Source organism: Centruroides vittatus, unplaced genomic scaffold (assembly GCF_030686945.1).
Source record: "Centruroides vittatus isolate TY-2023 unplaced genomic scaffold, ASM3068694v2 contig_400, whole genome shotgun sequence".
Taxonomy (NCBI): Eukaryota; Metazoa; Arthropoda; class Arachnida; order Scorpiones; family Buthidae; genus Centruroides; species Centruroides vittatus.
In genome coordinates this window covers 2,449,678-2,467,456 of record NW_027122215.1, presented here as the reverse complement: position 1 = coordinate 2,467,456, position 17,779 = coordinate 2,449,678, and the positions used below count along the sequence as shown (strand labels likewise).

Genomic DNA, 17,779 nt, shown 5'->3' with positions numbered 1-17,779 from the left:
TTTGATTTTTATTATATTACAATCATTATTTTTCATCATTTGTTCGTTTTCTGGAAATGATAATGATAAACAAAAAGAATGAAAGAAATGCAAGATTTAATTACATACAAAAAATCTTATATGATGATGATGATGATAATAATAATAATTATTATTATTAGAGATTGCTACAATTAAATTTTTATCATCTTTTAAATATTTTTGAAAAATCTGATATTTTTTTTTAATGTAATGCTTTAGATATTTTAATAATTTTTTATGTTATGCATTACATGTTAAATAAGAATGAGAAAAATGTCACTATTTAGAAATCCATTTGATATTTTCCCAATTATCCAATCTCCAATATCTAACTACTTGTTACAAAGTGGAGATTGTTAGATATGCAATATATTTTATGAAGTAATCTACAATGTATTTGATATTAACAAAACAACTATATTTTGAAAATATTTAAATTTTTATAAACTGATTTTGCATATTAATCTTAAAATGCAAATAACCTTGATTTATTTCATATTAAACATATATAATAAAATTTTATTTAGATTAAATGAATTTTTTAGTATTTTTATTCATTTAAAATGTATGTTGTAAAATTAATTGAAACATATACAAATTATTTCATTTCTTAAAATTCTAACCTCTTCATAGCTTATAAATTAGGAAAATTAGGAAATATATGTATAGTCTAATTTATAAATAGTAATACTGTATATATATATTATTTAGAATACTAAATTAGTATTTTAAACTAGTATATGGACATCTGCAGAGAATCAGATTTTGGATATGAATATAAAACATATACTATACTGTTTTAGTTTTTTTTTAAATAGCACACTTCAGATTGTTATAAAACAGATTAGCAAATCTCAATGTAGAATCTAAAAATAGTTTGAAATGTTAACTACACTAAGTGAATTGTAGTGTTTAATTCTTTATAAATTTCTGTAAACTTGAAATAATAATAATAATCAATACTAGAATTTTGATGTGTAAAAAAAGAATACATCCAAATTTCAACAAAAAAACAAATTAAATTATGTGAATTTAAGGTCATAGTAGTATTTACTAAAGATAAAATGTGGAATACGGTTGTTTGCAATTTAATTTTAAAATAAATATATTAAATAGCTACATGAGTGAATCTGTTTCTAATAAAATATATTTTAAGATTTACACTAAATCTTCTAATTATATGGATAATTTGTCATTCATATATAGGATTTTTTTTCTTTAAGCTTTACTAGCAATCAACTCTACTGATATGTCATTACATCTTTAAGATCTTGCTATAGTTGAATTGGTACTTTGCCAGAAATGAATAGAATTGTGGTTTTAGACTGCAAACTAGGACAGCATTTCTGCAATTCAGTCACACATGAAATTGTATATAAAAACTGATTATGGACTACATAGTTTCCCCCACCTCTCCATATTTTGGAGTTTATCTTGTTTGTTACATGGCTGTTGTGAGAAATAAACATGTGCTATTGTGATTTAAACTGGATAAAATTTTGTTGCATAATAATAATTGTTAAATGATTAATACGAATGAAATTTAGTAATTATTTGTTGAATTACCCATAAATAACTGTTGTATAAAATGATGAGTTTATAAAAAAACAAGTGACTGTTTATAAATAAAAATTTTGTTGCAAGACGGAAAAGTTGAAAACAAAAGTTGCTTTATAATTTTTAATATTCCTTAAATTTAAATTCAAAAGTAATTCAAACTTTGATTCAATTACAATTTATTCATTTAAATTATTATTTAAAAAAATATGTAAAAATTATTGATATAACATTTAATAATAATATAAATATGTTGTTATAACTAGCAACCAGTACAATTAAAAATTTAAAAGATAATTTAACATTTTATTTTTATATCTATGCTTATAAAATATTTAATTTCTTTTATCAACTAGAATGTTTTCTGTTATTTTGATATATATATTAAATTCATGCCAATTGAAAGTTTACATTTATATATTTCTCCACTTATATCAGATTGATGGTGTGAAATTATTATACTCAATTCCTAGCTTCAATGACATCAAATTATCTCATTATTACTAAATTGCCAAGAATTTTTGGGGTTAGGAAAAGTTATTTAAAAAAAATTAATAGAAACAGGAACTTGATGCCAATAAAATTTGTACACAGAAGCGCACTATTTAATATTTTATACTTTATACGTATACATTTTCATTGAAAATAATGACCATTTGATTTAATAACAGTAATATTCAAAAAACTATTATGAGAATCTCTACATTCATTATAATTAATTGCTTCTAAATTACAGATTGAAATAAAGTAGACCTGCCTTTTATTAAAAAATAAAACATTTTTGATACTTGTAACAATTATTGCATTACTCTATATCCAAATTAAATTGAGAATTTGTTTTAATCATGTTAATAATTATTTTTTATGATAGTGTGGAGAACTGGCTTATAAAAGCAAGGATTGATCAATTTAAATAACTTTCTAATAATTGGTTGTATTTATCAGTTTGATAATTTAAATTGATGTTTACTTATTTATCAATACCTATAATTCAGACGTCACAAAAATCACTATATATATATTTTATCTTGATTAAACAATTCTTTTTAGTCTTAGTGAACTAGATTACAAGGTATGTTCATCTTATAAAATTTTTGCGTAAAGAAATTTTAACATGATTTAAATTTTGAAAATTTAAGATTCTAGTTTTTTATTATTTATTTAAATAAGTATAAATTAAATTTATGATGATACGAATGTTTAAATTGTATTAATATTAAATATAAATTAATTGCTTTTTAATTTTATATCAATTAAAAAATAAAGTTTCATTTTCCCTTTTGGCTTTATTCAGTTTTAATAAAATTTAATCTTTGTTTTAAAAATAAAGTGGGGCGTGAATGAGATCATTATCAGTAGAGTTGGTTAAGGGTAATTATGAGTTCATGTGCATTATTATTCTTCCTTTATTATATCAATATATGGATATCCTGATAACACCTATATATTAAAAAAAGCTTGTTATAATGTATAAATTCTAAAATAAATTTATCATTTGGAAATGTTAAAAAGAAATTGGTTTTTTTTTAATCTTATAAGTACTAGTTTAAAATAACATTTGCTAAAAATAAATTAATAGTAATAAAAGTGTAATGTTACAAGAAATTAATTTTTATCACCAAATCTAACTTTACAAAAAATCTATGTATTTACAACAGATTTTAACATAAATTGTATATCATTTCTTTAAAAAATCCATAATCTGATGTATAAAAGCTTAACTCTTGTACTTCACTTATAATTAATTTTTTAAATGAATTGAGTATAATACTGTATATTGATAAATCATTTGTTCAATATGTATGCTTTGTATCATTACTGATAATTTAGTTACACATAAAATAGTTGATTATAAAAAACTTATTCTTATTGTAATTATTTTTAATTCTGTAAATTTAATTTTTTTAGTAAAATAATGTTATTAAATTAAAAATTTAAATAATTTTAACTTAATTTATTATTTCTTTAAAATTTGTTTTCATTTACAAATGAGTTTTAATAATAATAATAATATAACTTAGTTTTTCAGAACTTTGATTTCATTTTAGAGTTTTTTAAAATTTAAATTATATTTTCTGAAAGGAAACTTGAGGAAAATGTCTGGTGAAAATATACTATTACTTAACCTAGAATAAAATATTAAGGTTTGTTAGTATTTTTCTCAGCTATATTGCTATTATAAAGTAATATTATGTATCATTTTAAATATTCTGTGTATATAGTATAAAAAGTATTCAACTAATATGGAAATATTTGTGCTTAAAATACATAAAATATGTTAAGTATAGTTCAAATTTAAAATCATAGATCAACAAATAAATCATTATTATTGTTAAACAGAATAGAATAATTTAAACCTTAAAGATTTTAGTATTATTACTTTCCAGATTGTAAATTTGATTCCTATTTAACTTTTCTTAGATACAATCTCATTTAAATGTTATCTTACTCTCTAAAGTATTTCTGTAAAACTTGTGTACACAAGCATTCCTATCATTTAATGTAGTGATAACATTTTGCATATTTTCTTGTAATCTTAATGTTTTTGTACTTCCCTATTGCAATTTTTTTTATAAAGAATCTTTTTTATCTTTTAAACATTACTTAGTTTTATAATAATGCTGTAACATAAGTAAACCATAAAGATGTGTGTTTGATTATACAATTTAAGAAAAATTTTTGATTAAAGAATTGAAGTCCATGTTTTATCCATTAGACAGGTACTTGGTGTTATCTATAGTAATCAGATTATTTTGACCTTACTTTTGATTATTTGAATTGCTGTATTTCAATAAGGAAAGCTCAGTTCAAAGTTCATGGTTTTTCTAAATGATAATATTTCTAGAAATAGCTTTTAGTTCTTTGTATATTTGGCCAATTACATATCTTGTGAAGCAACATTTTTGATACAAGTATTGATAATTTAATCATAAGATTTAATTAATGAATGTTAATTAAATCTTAGGAGAGAAAATGGTATCAAAAGTATTTTATTCTTACAATAAAGAACTTAAAATTTCTTTAATTATATATATATTTCTTCAATGAGAATGAGTGTTAAATTTTTTTATGAAAGCAATTAAACTAGTATCAGTTTCTGCTGTACTATATTTTGTAATCTGTTTTCTAATTTAAACTAGAATTTGTTTTTTTTTTTATAATACTTTGACATTTCTGACCTAATAAGTTAAAAATTTTTATTCTAATTGAATTGCTTCTATTCAGTTTTATCATTTGAGATTTAATTGAAATTGAATTGTGGAAAGTCTGTTTTTTGAAGAACTTCATGAAACTCCTAATAAAGTGTTTGAGATAGTTTTAAAAATTTAATGTTAAAATGTAAATTTTTAAAATAAAAGGATTTAAATTTTATTAATCCATAATGAAGGAAGATATTTTTTTCCTGCTTGCAAAAACTGTAACAATGGTTTTTTGAAACTTTTGATAAAAACTTCTATAAATTATAAAATTTTACATTGTTTTTGTTGAATTCATATAGTCTAATCACTTCTTTCTAAATTATCATAAAGCTTTCACAATACAGTGGTACCTCGGTATACGTCTGCTTTAGAATACGTCCAATTCGGAATACGTCCTGTTTGGACGAAACAAATTTTGCTCGGTATACGCCTTAATTCAATTATACGCACCATCTATGAACAAGTAGCACTATCGGTGTACTAGACCAGATTAGACGTTCGCGGTGCCATGGTCTATAACTTTGTTAAATTTCTTCTGATTTTAATTTGTAAGTAAAATTCTTTATTAATTATGACTTGCAAAAAGGCAAATGAAAAGCAACAGAAAACTAAAAAAAATGACTAGAATCACAATGGAACTGAAAAAAGAGATTGTTGAGAAATATGAAGGTGGCATGCGTGTTCGAGATTTAGCTGTTGCATACCGTATTCCGAGAACGACAATATCGACAATCGTGAAAAATAAAGACATTATTAAATCTGCTAACGTTGCGAAAGGGGTTAAATCAATTCCTAAACAGAGATCGGAGACATTAGATCATGTTGAGAAATTGCTTTTACTTTGGATAACTGAAAAACAATGTGCTGGCGACAGCGTATCGGAAGCAATTATTTGCGATTATTACTGTAATAACTTTAAAAGAATAAATTTTATTATAGATTTTTAATTAATGTGCTCAAACAGTGTTTCAATTATTTTACAACCCCATTAATATACCATATCAAAAGGAGTTTAATTTGTTCTCATGTAAAAAGAAATCATTTTTACATTACTTCTTATTGGAAAGGTTGGTTTGGTATACGTCCTATTCGGTATAACTCCAAACATCAGGAACGGATTAAGGTCGTATACCGAGGTTCCACTGTAATTTAAACTCATAGTTCACTGAGGTTTGATCCACATATTTAAGGTCACGAGAGCTTTTATGCAATAGAACAAAAAAGCCTTATTAAGACATTTATTTTATATTTACAACAAAAAATTAGTGGGAAACTTGGGCTTGTTTTTCAGAAACTACCTTCTCAAACCTGAGCTCTATTTGAAATGCACACAGTTAAATCGTTTTCAAAGTTCAAGGCAATTTCTTGCTTTTGTTTTGATGGCAATCATTGATGAGAAGCTTTTTTGAGAGAGATCAGGTTGCAAATGCAGAAAGAAGGGGATATTAATATGGAAAAAAGACAAACTAGGTGTCATGAACAAAAATCAAATTTGAGGTGATTATGACTTGGAAAAGTTTGGGAATTCTTAATTGACACAAAGCAAAATCAATATTAATGTATTTTAACTGAAAATAATTGTCAAACTTTAACCTCCAATGGATTCTTAAAATTTAAGTTGTGTATTACAGTCCCTATTTATCTATATACAATCTATTTTTGAGTAGAAATTTTGAATGTAAATTTTATCATAAAAAGAATTTTTTTTCCTCTGTTTTCTTTAAAAATTTTATTGTAAAGACATTCTTACTGCATCTGTTATATAATTTTTCACTGTTAATGCATTTCATCTCTCTAATATCTGCAAGAATTAGATGAATTCAGTTATACTTTTAATAGTTTTTACTATTGAAATTGTTAAATTTGTTTAAAATAGTAATAATTTTTGTGTAATTAGTATAATATAGATTTGCACCATTGCTTTATTTGCTTCATTAAAAAAAACTAAATAGTAATTTTGTAAGTTAGTTTTGATTTATAGTTAACAATATAGTGGAAAGTAGTATATATACATGCACACATAATATACATACCCTTTTATATATATATATATATATATTTAATGTTTGATGTGTTGGGAGAAAAAATAAACAGTGAAAGTCAAAACTGTTTTATTTAAGTCAGATACACTTTTCACTTACTTTTCCACGTAATTGCTATTTTGATTTAGGTATTTATTATAGTGGCACCAGCTCTTCTATACCTTTTGTCAAAGAAGATTGCTGCTGGGTTACTTAGCCAACCTTTTTATGCTGGCCTTCAACTCTTCATTAGTTTGGAACCCCTGCTTTCTTACCCACTGCTTCAAGTGACTGAACAGATGGAAATCACTGTGCTAACAACTTGTAAGTGTTGACTGTATAGCAGATGATCAAACACTTCCCATTTAAACTTCTCAAGAAGTTCCTGTGTCTGTACTGCAGTGAGGACAAACATTGCCATACAAGAGACTTAGCATTGAGTGAATTCCACCTGCTCATTTACTTGAAGTGATGGTTAGTAGGGCAAGGATTCCAAACTAATAGTTGAAGCATAAAGGGTTGGTTAAACAATCTTGCAGCAACCTCCTTTTGATGAGGGTATAAAAAAGCTGGTGTCACAGTATGATAAATGTTTAAATCAAAATGAAGAAAAGGAGCTGAAAAGAGTAATTTTTGTAAATAAAATACTTTGATTTTTTTTTTTAACCTTACATTATTATATATATATATAATAATGTATGTATGTAAGACTAGTTTTAGTTTGACATGTACATTTAAAATGATTGTTCAAAGTGAATTCTGACAATTAAAATAATTAACTCATTGTTTTTTTTATTATTGCTATAATGATAAAATTGAGTTTCTAAACAGTTCTCTGAAATGATGACATAATAAACATAGGGGGAAATATTAATCAGAAATTAATTAGCTTTCCAGATAAAAGTTACGTTCTCCTATTTTAACTAATAGTCTGGATTAATCCATAGAAAATGAACGAGAGATGTAAAGCTGAAGTGGGTGTGTATGTATGTGTCTGCGATGGTTTTGGAAAAAATTGCAATGGCAGAGTGAATGTTTATGGCGCACAAAGGATTTTTTTTTCATGTTTCATAAGATGCTCTTTGTGACTTCAGAGAAGGAAAAGATGTTTGAATTCATGTGCAATTTTTTAAAAAATTGAATGAATATTGTTGACATTATCACAATGCCAGACTGTAATTTTTAATATTTTAATCTAAAAATTTGTGTTTAGTTAATCAGAGCCTCAGGCCCTAAGCTTTCTATATCTGATCTCAATTTTTTCATTTATCTAACTCTATTCTTCAGATTAATGAAGGATGGACATACACCTGACAGTGGAATTGTATAAGTTTGCAATCTGAAAATTGCAGTACAATCAACATATAACTTGCCCTATTGTATAATTTACATCTGTTTTCCAATAGGCTTTTAAACAGATAGCCTGCAGGCTATCTGCACAAAATTACAGTATTTTTGAAATTTGTTCTAATAAAACTTTTTAGAATTTTTGATTTTTACTTATTAATAATAAATATATTGTTTTTATATAATGATAGAAGTAAATAATAAGACAACAGACATTTTCACAATTATTTTCAATTTTGTTTGTATTTTTAACATTTTAAAGTTTTAAAGTTATATTTGTAATTTGGAAAAATGAAGAATCTGCATAAATAATTTTGCTTTTTCTTTTTTTTTAATAGATAATTAAAATTATCTTTGTTTTGTAATGGAAAATATTGGTGTTCAAGTAGGCTTGGGACTTGTAAAAACTGCTCTTTTTGTATATGATGCCATTACTCTTCCTGTATATTTTGTTGCTCAACAGCCGTGGAAAACTTGGAATAAGCCTCCTGGTGTATGGGTAAGTTTAATTTTAGTCTTTGAAATCTTAAACATTGTTAAAATTTTAAATAATTAAAATATAGATTATTATGTTAAAATAATTTTTGTTTGTTCATAAAATCATTTTAATATGCTATAGAATATAATTAATAAAATTATTATATTTCTAAATTTGGAAATAAGTTAAAATTTCATGTAATTAGATTTTTGAATTATAAAAAAACTAGCTTTTAAATATATAAACTGTTAGGCTAATACAATAACTTCAAAATTTTCAGAATGTATTTGTAGTAGTATTTTAATTAATCATTTATCAAATGATCGCTGTAATTAATCTAATTTTAATTAATAATAATAGCAAAAAATAGCCCAATTTAATTATGGCAATCGGGCTATTTTGTTTAAAATTTTGTTAAAAAAATATAATAAAATAACTATTAGGCCGCGACTCCACTAGCCGTAAAAGGGCCGTAAAACCCCTCACCGTAAAAGCTTTTAATCACGTGACCATGATATTTTACGCCTGAGCAGGTCGTAAAACCAACGTAAAAGCGAGTTGAGCAGTGTTCAACTCGCTTTTACGTTGGTTTTACGACCTGCTCAGGCGTAAAATATCATGGTCACGTGATTAAAAGCTTTTACGGTGAGGGGTTTTACGGCCCTTTTACGGCTAGTGGAGTCGCGGCCTTAGAGATGGTGAATATTCCAAATGCTTAGGACTATATAAGGTAATTAAGTTCGCTAACTTATTTAGTTAATGCTTTATTTAATTTATTTAATATTTAATTTATTAATATAGCAAAATAAAGTAAAAGAATTTACTAAATTTTAAGAAATTAAACTTCAAATTTTTAATTTTGACTGAGTAGAGTATCTAAAAAAAGCTACTTTAAAAAACTATCTCAACTACAGTGTATTAACAAGTAATTATTTTCACCTACTGCAGATTTTAGTTTCCTATCTGTTACATATATGTAACAAGGGAAAGTATTGGAATCGTGTTCAATTCAACCTTCCAGTTTGTTTTCAAATCTCCATGTTTTGAGAACCCTCTGAACTTAAAGTAAAAAATTTTGTGTTGGCATCTATTTCATTTAATATCTCAAGATGGAGTAATGATTAAGAAACAAAATTTGGCATGGTGGCTTGCATATAAGATACATTGATACTATTAAATTTTGGTGGTTAAAGGTCGGATGGGGAGATAGAGGGAAGGGGTTTTGTTGTATCTTGAAGAGGTTGATTTAATGAAGGTTTTACTTATTATTAGCATTAGTTTTTTTATAAAACTTATCACTACCCTCAAAATTAAGTTTTTTACCATTTTATTATAATTAATAACATGAGATTTTTTTTATAAACTTTTTAACAAATGGCACCACACACATTTATTATAATTAATAATATAAAAGTTATTAGCGAGGTTGCAGCCGAAGTTTTCAATATGAATGTCTGACATTCAGTGCTGCCTTCCTGTAAGTCTAGAAGTTTGACAATGGCGTTTGGAAAGTCAGTGGAATCATGCTCGACATTCCAAACATCTAGGCTTATAGGAAGGTGGTGCCGAATGTCCAACATTCACATTTTTGTGTTGAAAACTTCAGCTGCAACTCTATTTTTTAAAATAAAATCTCTTAACAGCTGAGGAAGTTAAGCAACTCGTTGCTAGATTTTTATTTTATTTAAGAAAAAGAATTTGAAAATGCTTTGGATCCAGTCTGTTTCTTATCACAAATTCAGCACCTCTTCAGCAGGTCTGGTTTAAGTGATGGATACAAGAGGATACCATTAACACAAAAAAAATTAAAATTTGTTTGTTTGAACTACAAAACATTCTTAAAAACATGATTGCAAATATGGTTTAAATTAAACCATCCCCAATACAATTGTTAATAAAAGGTACCTATTAATTATTCAAATATTTAAAAGTTTTAAGTTAGCTCTGTCACTCTTTGGCTTCTTAAGGATTTCGCCACTGTGACTGTAAATATGGCAAATCGGATGTTTTTGTAATATTAGAATTTACTTTTAATCAATATAATAATCAAAATCTCTAATAATTTCTAATAATAGAATATGTGGCTAGTATTTGCCCATCTCTATTAATTATCTTACCACTAAATTGAATATCCTTATAGAAGAGAGCTAGTTTGATAGAAATAAATGATTTACCATATTTAAGCAAATTATACCTGTTTTATCAGCTGGTGTTTTTGTTATTGAATTTTAGTTATCCATTAAATCTCTTAATTGATATTTGTTTATTATTTACATCTGTTGAAATTTTTAACACATTAATAATATAAAGAAAATTACTTATTTAGTTTTTAAAATTTTATTTCATTCAGATAGTTAATACATCTACATACCTAAACTTTGAAAGATAAACATATAAGACATTTTTGTATTTTGTTACTTATTTTAATTTATAATAAAATGTAATTGTTGTTTGAAATCTAATGAAAACATTTCTTGATCATTGTCAGTTTGGATTAATATTCCATTTATATTTTTCTGTTTCAAATGTGGTCAATTAGACAAGATTAAAATAAAATAAGGATTTAAATCCTGCACAAAACTGAATTTGAAAGAATTTAAACGTCATGCTAATGAAGTAATTTTAAAATTAGAGATGTAATTACTTCATCTATTATTTTAAACTCTCTTTCAATTGTTACTTATTAAAGTAAAAATTACTACTTGCATTTATGTAATAATTAATGAAAATCACCTCCTTTTAAAAAGTAACAAAATAGGTTTCATGGTGGACATAGGTTTCAAGGTATAAACTGATTTTAAATGTTTAAGAACTAATTACATTTTTTATTTATTACAATGAAAGATTTCTTGTTGAGAAACAAACTGATGGCTTATTTTGTACAGTATGTTATCTTTGTATTTTCTCTGAAGGTGATGCTGACTTATTTCTAGATGCTAATTTAATTTTTTTGAAAAACCTTAAACTGATCAAACATTTGATAAGAGATGAAGATGAAATTATTTGTTTCATTGATCAAAATAAGAACAGAATTTTCATTTTTTAAAATTCGTATATAAGATTTATAGGAAAGATTTTAAAATATTCTTGCTGTATTGCATGAATTTATGCAGTAATATAATAATGAGACCGCGACTCCACTAGCTGTAAAAGGGCCGTAAAACCCCTCACCATAAAAGCTTTTAATCACGTGACCATGAGGTCACGTGATTAAAAGCGAGTTGAGCAGTGTTCAACTCGCTTTTATGTTGGTTTTACGACCTGCTCAGGCGTAAAATATCATGGTCACGTGATTAAAAGCTTTTACGGTGAGGGGTTTTACGGCCCTTTTACGGCTAGTGGAGTCGCGGCCTGAATTGATATAATGTATAAATCTGTATAGTTATAAATTTTTAAAATAAAAATTATATTAGGCAAAACCACTAAAAGTTGGTGATCCATCAAGTCCTTTAGTGAGGGTTTCTAAAGAAAACAACTTAGGACTTGAAAACATAACAACAGTAGATGAATTGTTTCGTTCTTCAATTGCACGTCATGGCAATAAGAGGTGTTTTGGTTCCAGAGAAGTCTTGGGAACAGATGAAGAAATCCAAAAAGATGGAAAAATTTTCAAAAAAGTAAGTGATTTTTTTTCCCTCCAAGAATGAGTAATTATAAACTCTTAAGAAGAATGCATTTAATTAAAAAGTATAATCAATTATTTAATAGCTGATATTAGGAGATTATAAATGGCTTAGTTACAGTGACCTTGATCAAAAAGTTGACAAAATAGGAAAAGGTCTTCTATCTTTAGGCATTAGGCCTCGTCAAAATATAGCAATATTAGCAGACACTCGTTTGGAATGGATGCTAACTGCTCAAGCTTGTTTTAGAATGAATGTAACAGGTATTTTTGACCTTATATTTTAAATTTTTCAGTCATGAGTTTTCATAGTTTTAACATAATTTAAACATTATCATTTTAATAGTGGTAACACTATATGCAACACTTGGAGAAGAAGGAATAATTCATGGTATAAATGAAACCGAAGTCACTCATATTGTTACAAGTCAAGATTTAGTTCCAAAATTAAAGGTAAAAAATTATTATTAGCTTAAATTTCAATTTTGTAATTATTTTAATTAATAATTTACATCAATTATAATTTGTTTTTGAAAAAATTTCTTAAGTAAAACTGTTTGTAGTTATAAATTTCTTGATTAACTAGATTGTAAATACTAAAACAGTTTCATAAACAGATTTGAAAATTGAGCTTTATTATTAGTTCATAGAAAAAATATTTCAAGATTTCATTGTTCCTTTATTTTGAAAAGCTTACAAAATCAAAGTTTAATTTATTTTATTAAACAGAATTTAGTAGTTTGAAAAACTTTTATGTAAGTCTAAATACATACATAATTTTCCAGTTTAATGCTGTGTAACTCTGTCAGTTTATTTCCATCATGTAAAGGTAAAAGATAAATATTTTAAAATGCACATTTTAGCAATAACAAAGTTTAAGTTATACAGTGGTAGTTAGGAAAATTTTTAATCTGTTCATACTTATCTACAAATGGGTGGAAATTACCAAGATTGATTAAAATTTATCTTTTAGAGTAATTTATCTCTACAATAAAATTATTTAAAGTGTAAATTTAAAAATGTTTAAAATCAAGTTTTCACTTGTAATAAAATTAAATACTTTTATAAATAATTGCATGAACATTATATATTTTGTTAAAATATTTAAATTTGGAATAAAGATGATATAAGAATGCCTTGTGTCCATTAATACACCTAGTCATGAGGAAAAAACAAACCAAAATATTTAAAAATAATATGGCAAACTTTCATTAAATGAAATTTTAACAATATTTGCTTATTACTATCAATATAATAAACTAAAAGATTATCATTTTCCCTTACATATTTGTTTTGAAAACCTAAAATTTTTATTTAATAATATTCTAGTTTACAGTTAGTACTTTCTCAAAGTACTTTTTAAACGATTTTTCTGTGATTTTAAAATGCAAGATAATGGATTAATCTTAAAATAGGACTATTCAAAGATGAAAGATAACATTATTATTAGATTTAATTTGTTACTAATATTGTAATTGCTATCTAATATAAATAAAGTTTATTTGTAAAAAAAGTATTATTTCTTATTTGCAATGATCAATAAAATTAATTCAAAATTTAATTTTTAGAAAATACTTCCAAATGTACCATCTCTAACTCATATTATTTATATGGAAAATCCATCATCTGTAGAAATGCAGGATTTTCCCGGATCTATCAATCTGATACCTTTCTCAAAACTAGAAAAATTAGGAATGGCAGCTGATCCTGGTGAGAATTTAAATATTTTCTATATTTAAAAATTTATGCTAGTTTGATATTATAGCTTAAAATGATATTTATGTGAGTGAGTAAATCTTTGCATATGACTAATATAAACTATTTCTTTTTTATTATCACAAGCACTTTCGACGAGTTTATTATCGTCGTCTTCAGGTGAAACGAATTATTTTAAAAAACGAACGTGCAGAATGTTCTAAGGAGAACAGAAATTTTTGAATTCAAAAACAGGCATCCGGTAATTCCGTTACGAACGCGCAAAAAAGATGTTGGCATGTTCGAAAATCATAAATCTACGGTGCGGGCGGCGCATGCGTGGAACTGACACCGCGATGGCGATACGATGTTAGGCGCGTTTCGTTGTTTAAGCGCCGATATAATGCTACCCACACTCCGGGTAGATCTAGAGTGGGGATATTACATGCTTCCGTAGTGGCTGTGAGAAGCGCTTCCCAGATGAGTACAAGCTTTCGATTGCTGCAACACTTTATTATTTCCGTTCTGGACCACAGGGGGTTGTAGCCTTGCTCGAGAACTTTTTTAGCGAGCTCTGTGGTATATTTTCCCTTTGCTACATCATCCTGATGCTCTGCTAGACGGGAAGCGAGCATTCTTGTTGTTGCTCCTATGTATCTTGTGCTAGCTCCCGTTTCCGGATTTTCTAGGTGTATTGCGTAGACTCCTGATTTTTCTAAAGTAGTTAGCTTGTCACGATCATTGCAGATGCACCTACGTAGGTTTGGTAGAGGGGTTATAGGTAGATTGTAGTTGTACCGCCGAAAGATGCTACTGATGCGTATAGAGGGTGGTCCGAGATACGGCAACGGAATCTGGATCGTGGATGTTTTTTCTTTTTTGTGCAGCGTGGTACGTGGGAATAGGGACTCCTTTACCTTGCGGAGTACATGCTCGTATTTGCCACGCGTGAATCCTGCACGAGATACCGCTAGTCTGACGATGTCTAATTCACTTTTTATTGCTATCTGCGTCGACGGAAGTAATAGCGCCCTTCTAACAAGTGCAGCAATGGCGGCATTGATATATCTCGACGGTTGGAAAGCATCTGCTGGGATAATAGACGGTAACTCGTTAGATTTGTGATGAACTGCAAACTGCGGCCCCTCAACCGACTTTTTTATGCACAAATCCAAGAATGTTATTGATTCATCCTGCTCTTTCTCCCAGGTGAAACTGATCGTGGGATATATGCTTGCTAGTTGCTGCACAAATTTGAAAAATTCCTCCTCTGTATTCTCCCATATTATTAAGATATCGTCGACATAGCGCAGATACAGTGACGGATAACTGATGGCAAGAGGGGAGTGGAAGATTCTACGCTCGATTTCTCTCATAATGAGCTCAGCTAAGACTGCAGATAGCGGGGAGCCCATAGGAACTCCTTGCCTTTGCAAGTAGATGTTCTTGTTGAAAAGGAAATAGTTGTGCTCGGTGATGAAAGTTAGGGCGTCACGTATGTCTAGCACCTGTTGTATGTTAAAACCTTTTCTGATGATCAATGCGTTGGCAAGCATTACGGCCTCGAAAACAGGCACAGATGGGTATAATGACACCACATCCAATTTGTAGAAAGCATAGGAGCTTTGGGGCGTTCCACTTGTGCTGGAAACAATGGCGGACTTGGCAGCCACAGATGATGGGGTAACGTACGGTGAATCTGGAAGGAGTTCATGCAAGAACTTTGCGAGCGCCTTTTCTAGGTAATATGTAGGATGCGATCTCTTATTTACCAGCGGACGTAGCGGCCAGTTTGTTTTGTGCGTTTTTGGTTGGAAAAATAGTCTAGGACATGCTACGTTTGTGGGAGGATCGAGGCACCCAGTTAGGGTCGAGGCTACTCCTGGTGATGCTATTATTTTTCTTGCTCTTCTCAGTACTGTTGGCGTCGGGTCGTCATTTATTACCTGCGAGTGTGATTGCAATAGGAATTCATTTGCTCTAGTAATAAAATCCTCCTCCCTGCACAGAACGAATCGTTTGTCTTTGTCAGAAACTAGTAGCCTCAAGTCGTTCCTAGCTAGGAATTGCGTTAACACTTTTTGGTTCGTGTGACGCTTAGGCGCACCAGATATTTGCTTCACCGCCGCAAGTTTTGTGACGATTTCTAACTCCATTTGTGGGTGCGTGGAGGCTGTCTGGCAGGACTTCAAAAATTTCTGTTCTCCTTAGAACATTCTGCACGTTCGTTTTTTAAAATAATTCGTTTCACCTGAAGACGACGATAATAAACTCGTCGAAAGTGCTTGTGATAAAAAAGAAATAGTTTAACGCCGAAGTCAGTGAAGTTTCTCTACCAGAACCCAGTTAAAACTTGGCGTGAGTTACCAAATTTATTTTACTTAATGACTAATATAATCGAACTCAGTTATAACAAGCATAAAGGGACAAAGTGCATTTGCTTATGTTACTTGTTCCATATATTTTTTTAACCTTACATCACTGCCATTGGATATAGTAACAGTTGACGACCATATGTAACTTGCAATATTTTTGTCAAATTGTTTTTGTTCACCTCAATACAATAAAATTTTAAAATAAAACATGGCATTGCCTTTCAAAATATTTCAAGTTAAACATTTTCCATTTTTTCTTAATGACATCAGATTACTTATCACAATATTTTGCTATATAAAATATTGTATATTAAAACAACTGAATCATCCATTATACAAATAAAACCTTTATTTGAATTCTTCCACAATCTTTTCTGTTTGTGCGTTTAATACTTGCTCATCAGTTGGAAATCCAGCACTTCTCTGAACCCTAAACCATTGTATTAAGTATTGTCAACATCTATAAGAATACATTTTCTAATTTTTTAGTGTATAGGATATTATTTAGTGCCTTTATAGAAGAGTGTTTATCACAGTGTTTATCATTTGAAGACATGAAATTTTCTATATGCCACATTTTTTTAATTTGTGCTCTAATTCTTGAATAATTTCAATTTTTTATGAAAAGGGCACCCTTTTATGCAAGTAATCTGGCACCCTTTTGTGCAAGGAATAACCAGATTAGCAAAAGTCTAGTGTATTTACTGTTTTGAAATTTTCTCATTACTTTTAAAAAGTTTTTTTAAATTTTATTTTAGTAACCATAGTTTTTTTCAAATACTAAACACTTCTAATTAGCCTTTTAGATTTTTATCTTATTTTAACAGGAGCTAAAACATTTGTTCTTGATTTTAAGGACCAAAAAGTACTGAATAGTTCTAAAAAGCTTAACATTCCCCAGAAGACTCTATTAATGCTAATTTTTGAGAAAATGCATAATAATCATAGATCAATTTTAATTCTTTGGAATATTTTGTCTTTATAAAATCATAGGAAAAATATGTTGTCTTTAAATCAGAAGACTAAATTCATTGTATTTTGAATTTTGAACACATTGTTTATAATAAAAAACGTTTGAATTTTATTCTCTAATTCTTCAATTGTTAAATTATTAAGATAATATATTATGAAGGTCATACTGAAAGTCATGAGCAACAAGTTTTTATAGATCATATTAATTTATTTTTTGGAAAAACAAATATATCACATTATTTTTCAGACTTTATTTTTCTGCATAGTCTCCATTTTTTTGGATACATTTTTCCCACCATTGTGGGAGCTTAAAAATTCCCTTATGATAGAACTGTGTTCCAGCACTACAAAAAAAGAAACTAACACACTGCTTTCTTGATGTCCTCCACTGTTTCATAGCGTGGACATTGTGTATGAAAAATATGCAACACCGAAAAGATGATAGAAGGTGCTAATTCAGAACTGTAAGCAGGATGTGGAGGAATTTCTCA

General features: G+C 27.7%; 1 protein-coding gene across 2 annotated transcripts in view; it reads left to right on the top strand.

Moving 5' to 3' along the window:
* Acsl (Acyl-CoA synthetase long-chain) overlaps nt 1–17,779 on the top strand; it is a 53,016-nt gene that overhangs the window by 7,065 nt on the left and 28,172 nt on the right. The window contains exons 1-6 of one of the 2 annotated variants that reach the window (XM_067271702.1): nt 2,599–2,650; nt 8,485–8,645; nt 12,038–12,241; nt 12,333–12,510; nt 12,593–12,699; nt 13,815–13,956. In XM_067271702.1, the coding sequence (XP_067127803.1) occupies nt 8,511–8,645; nt 12,038–12,241; nt 12,333–12,510; nt 12,593–12,699; nt 13,815–13,956 (766 nt within the window). In that variant the 5' untranslated portion in view covers nt 2,599–2,650; nt 8,485–8,510. Of the gene's footprint in view, nt 1–2,598; nt 2,651–8,484; nt 8,646–12,037; nt 12,242–12,332; nt 12,511–12,592; nt 12,700–13,814; nt 13,957–17,779 lie in introns of those variants that run through there. The other variant, XM_067271701.1, reaches the window with a different exon arrangement.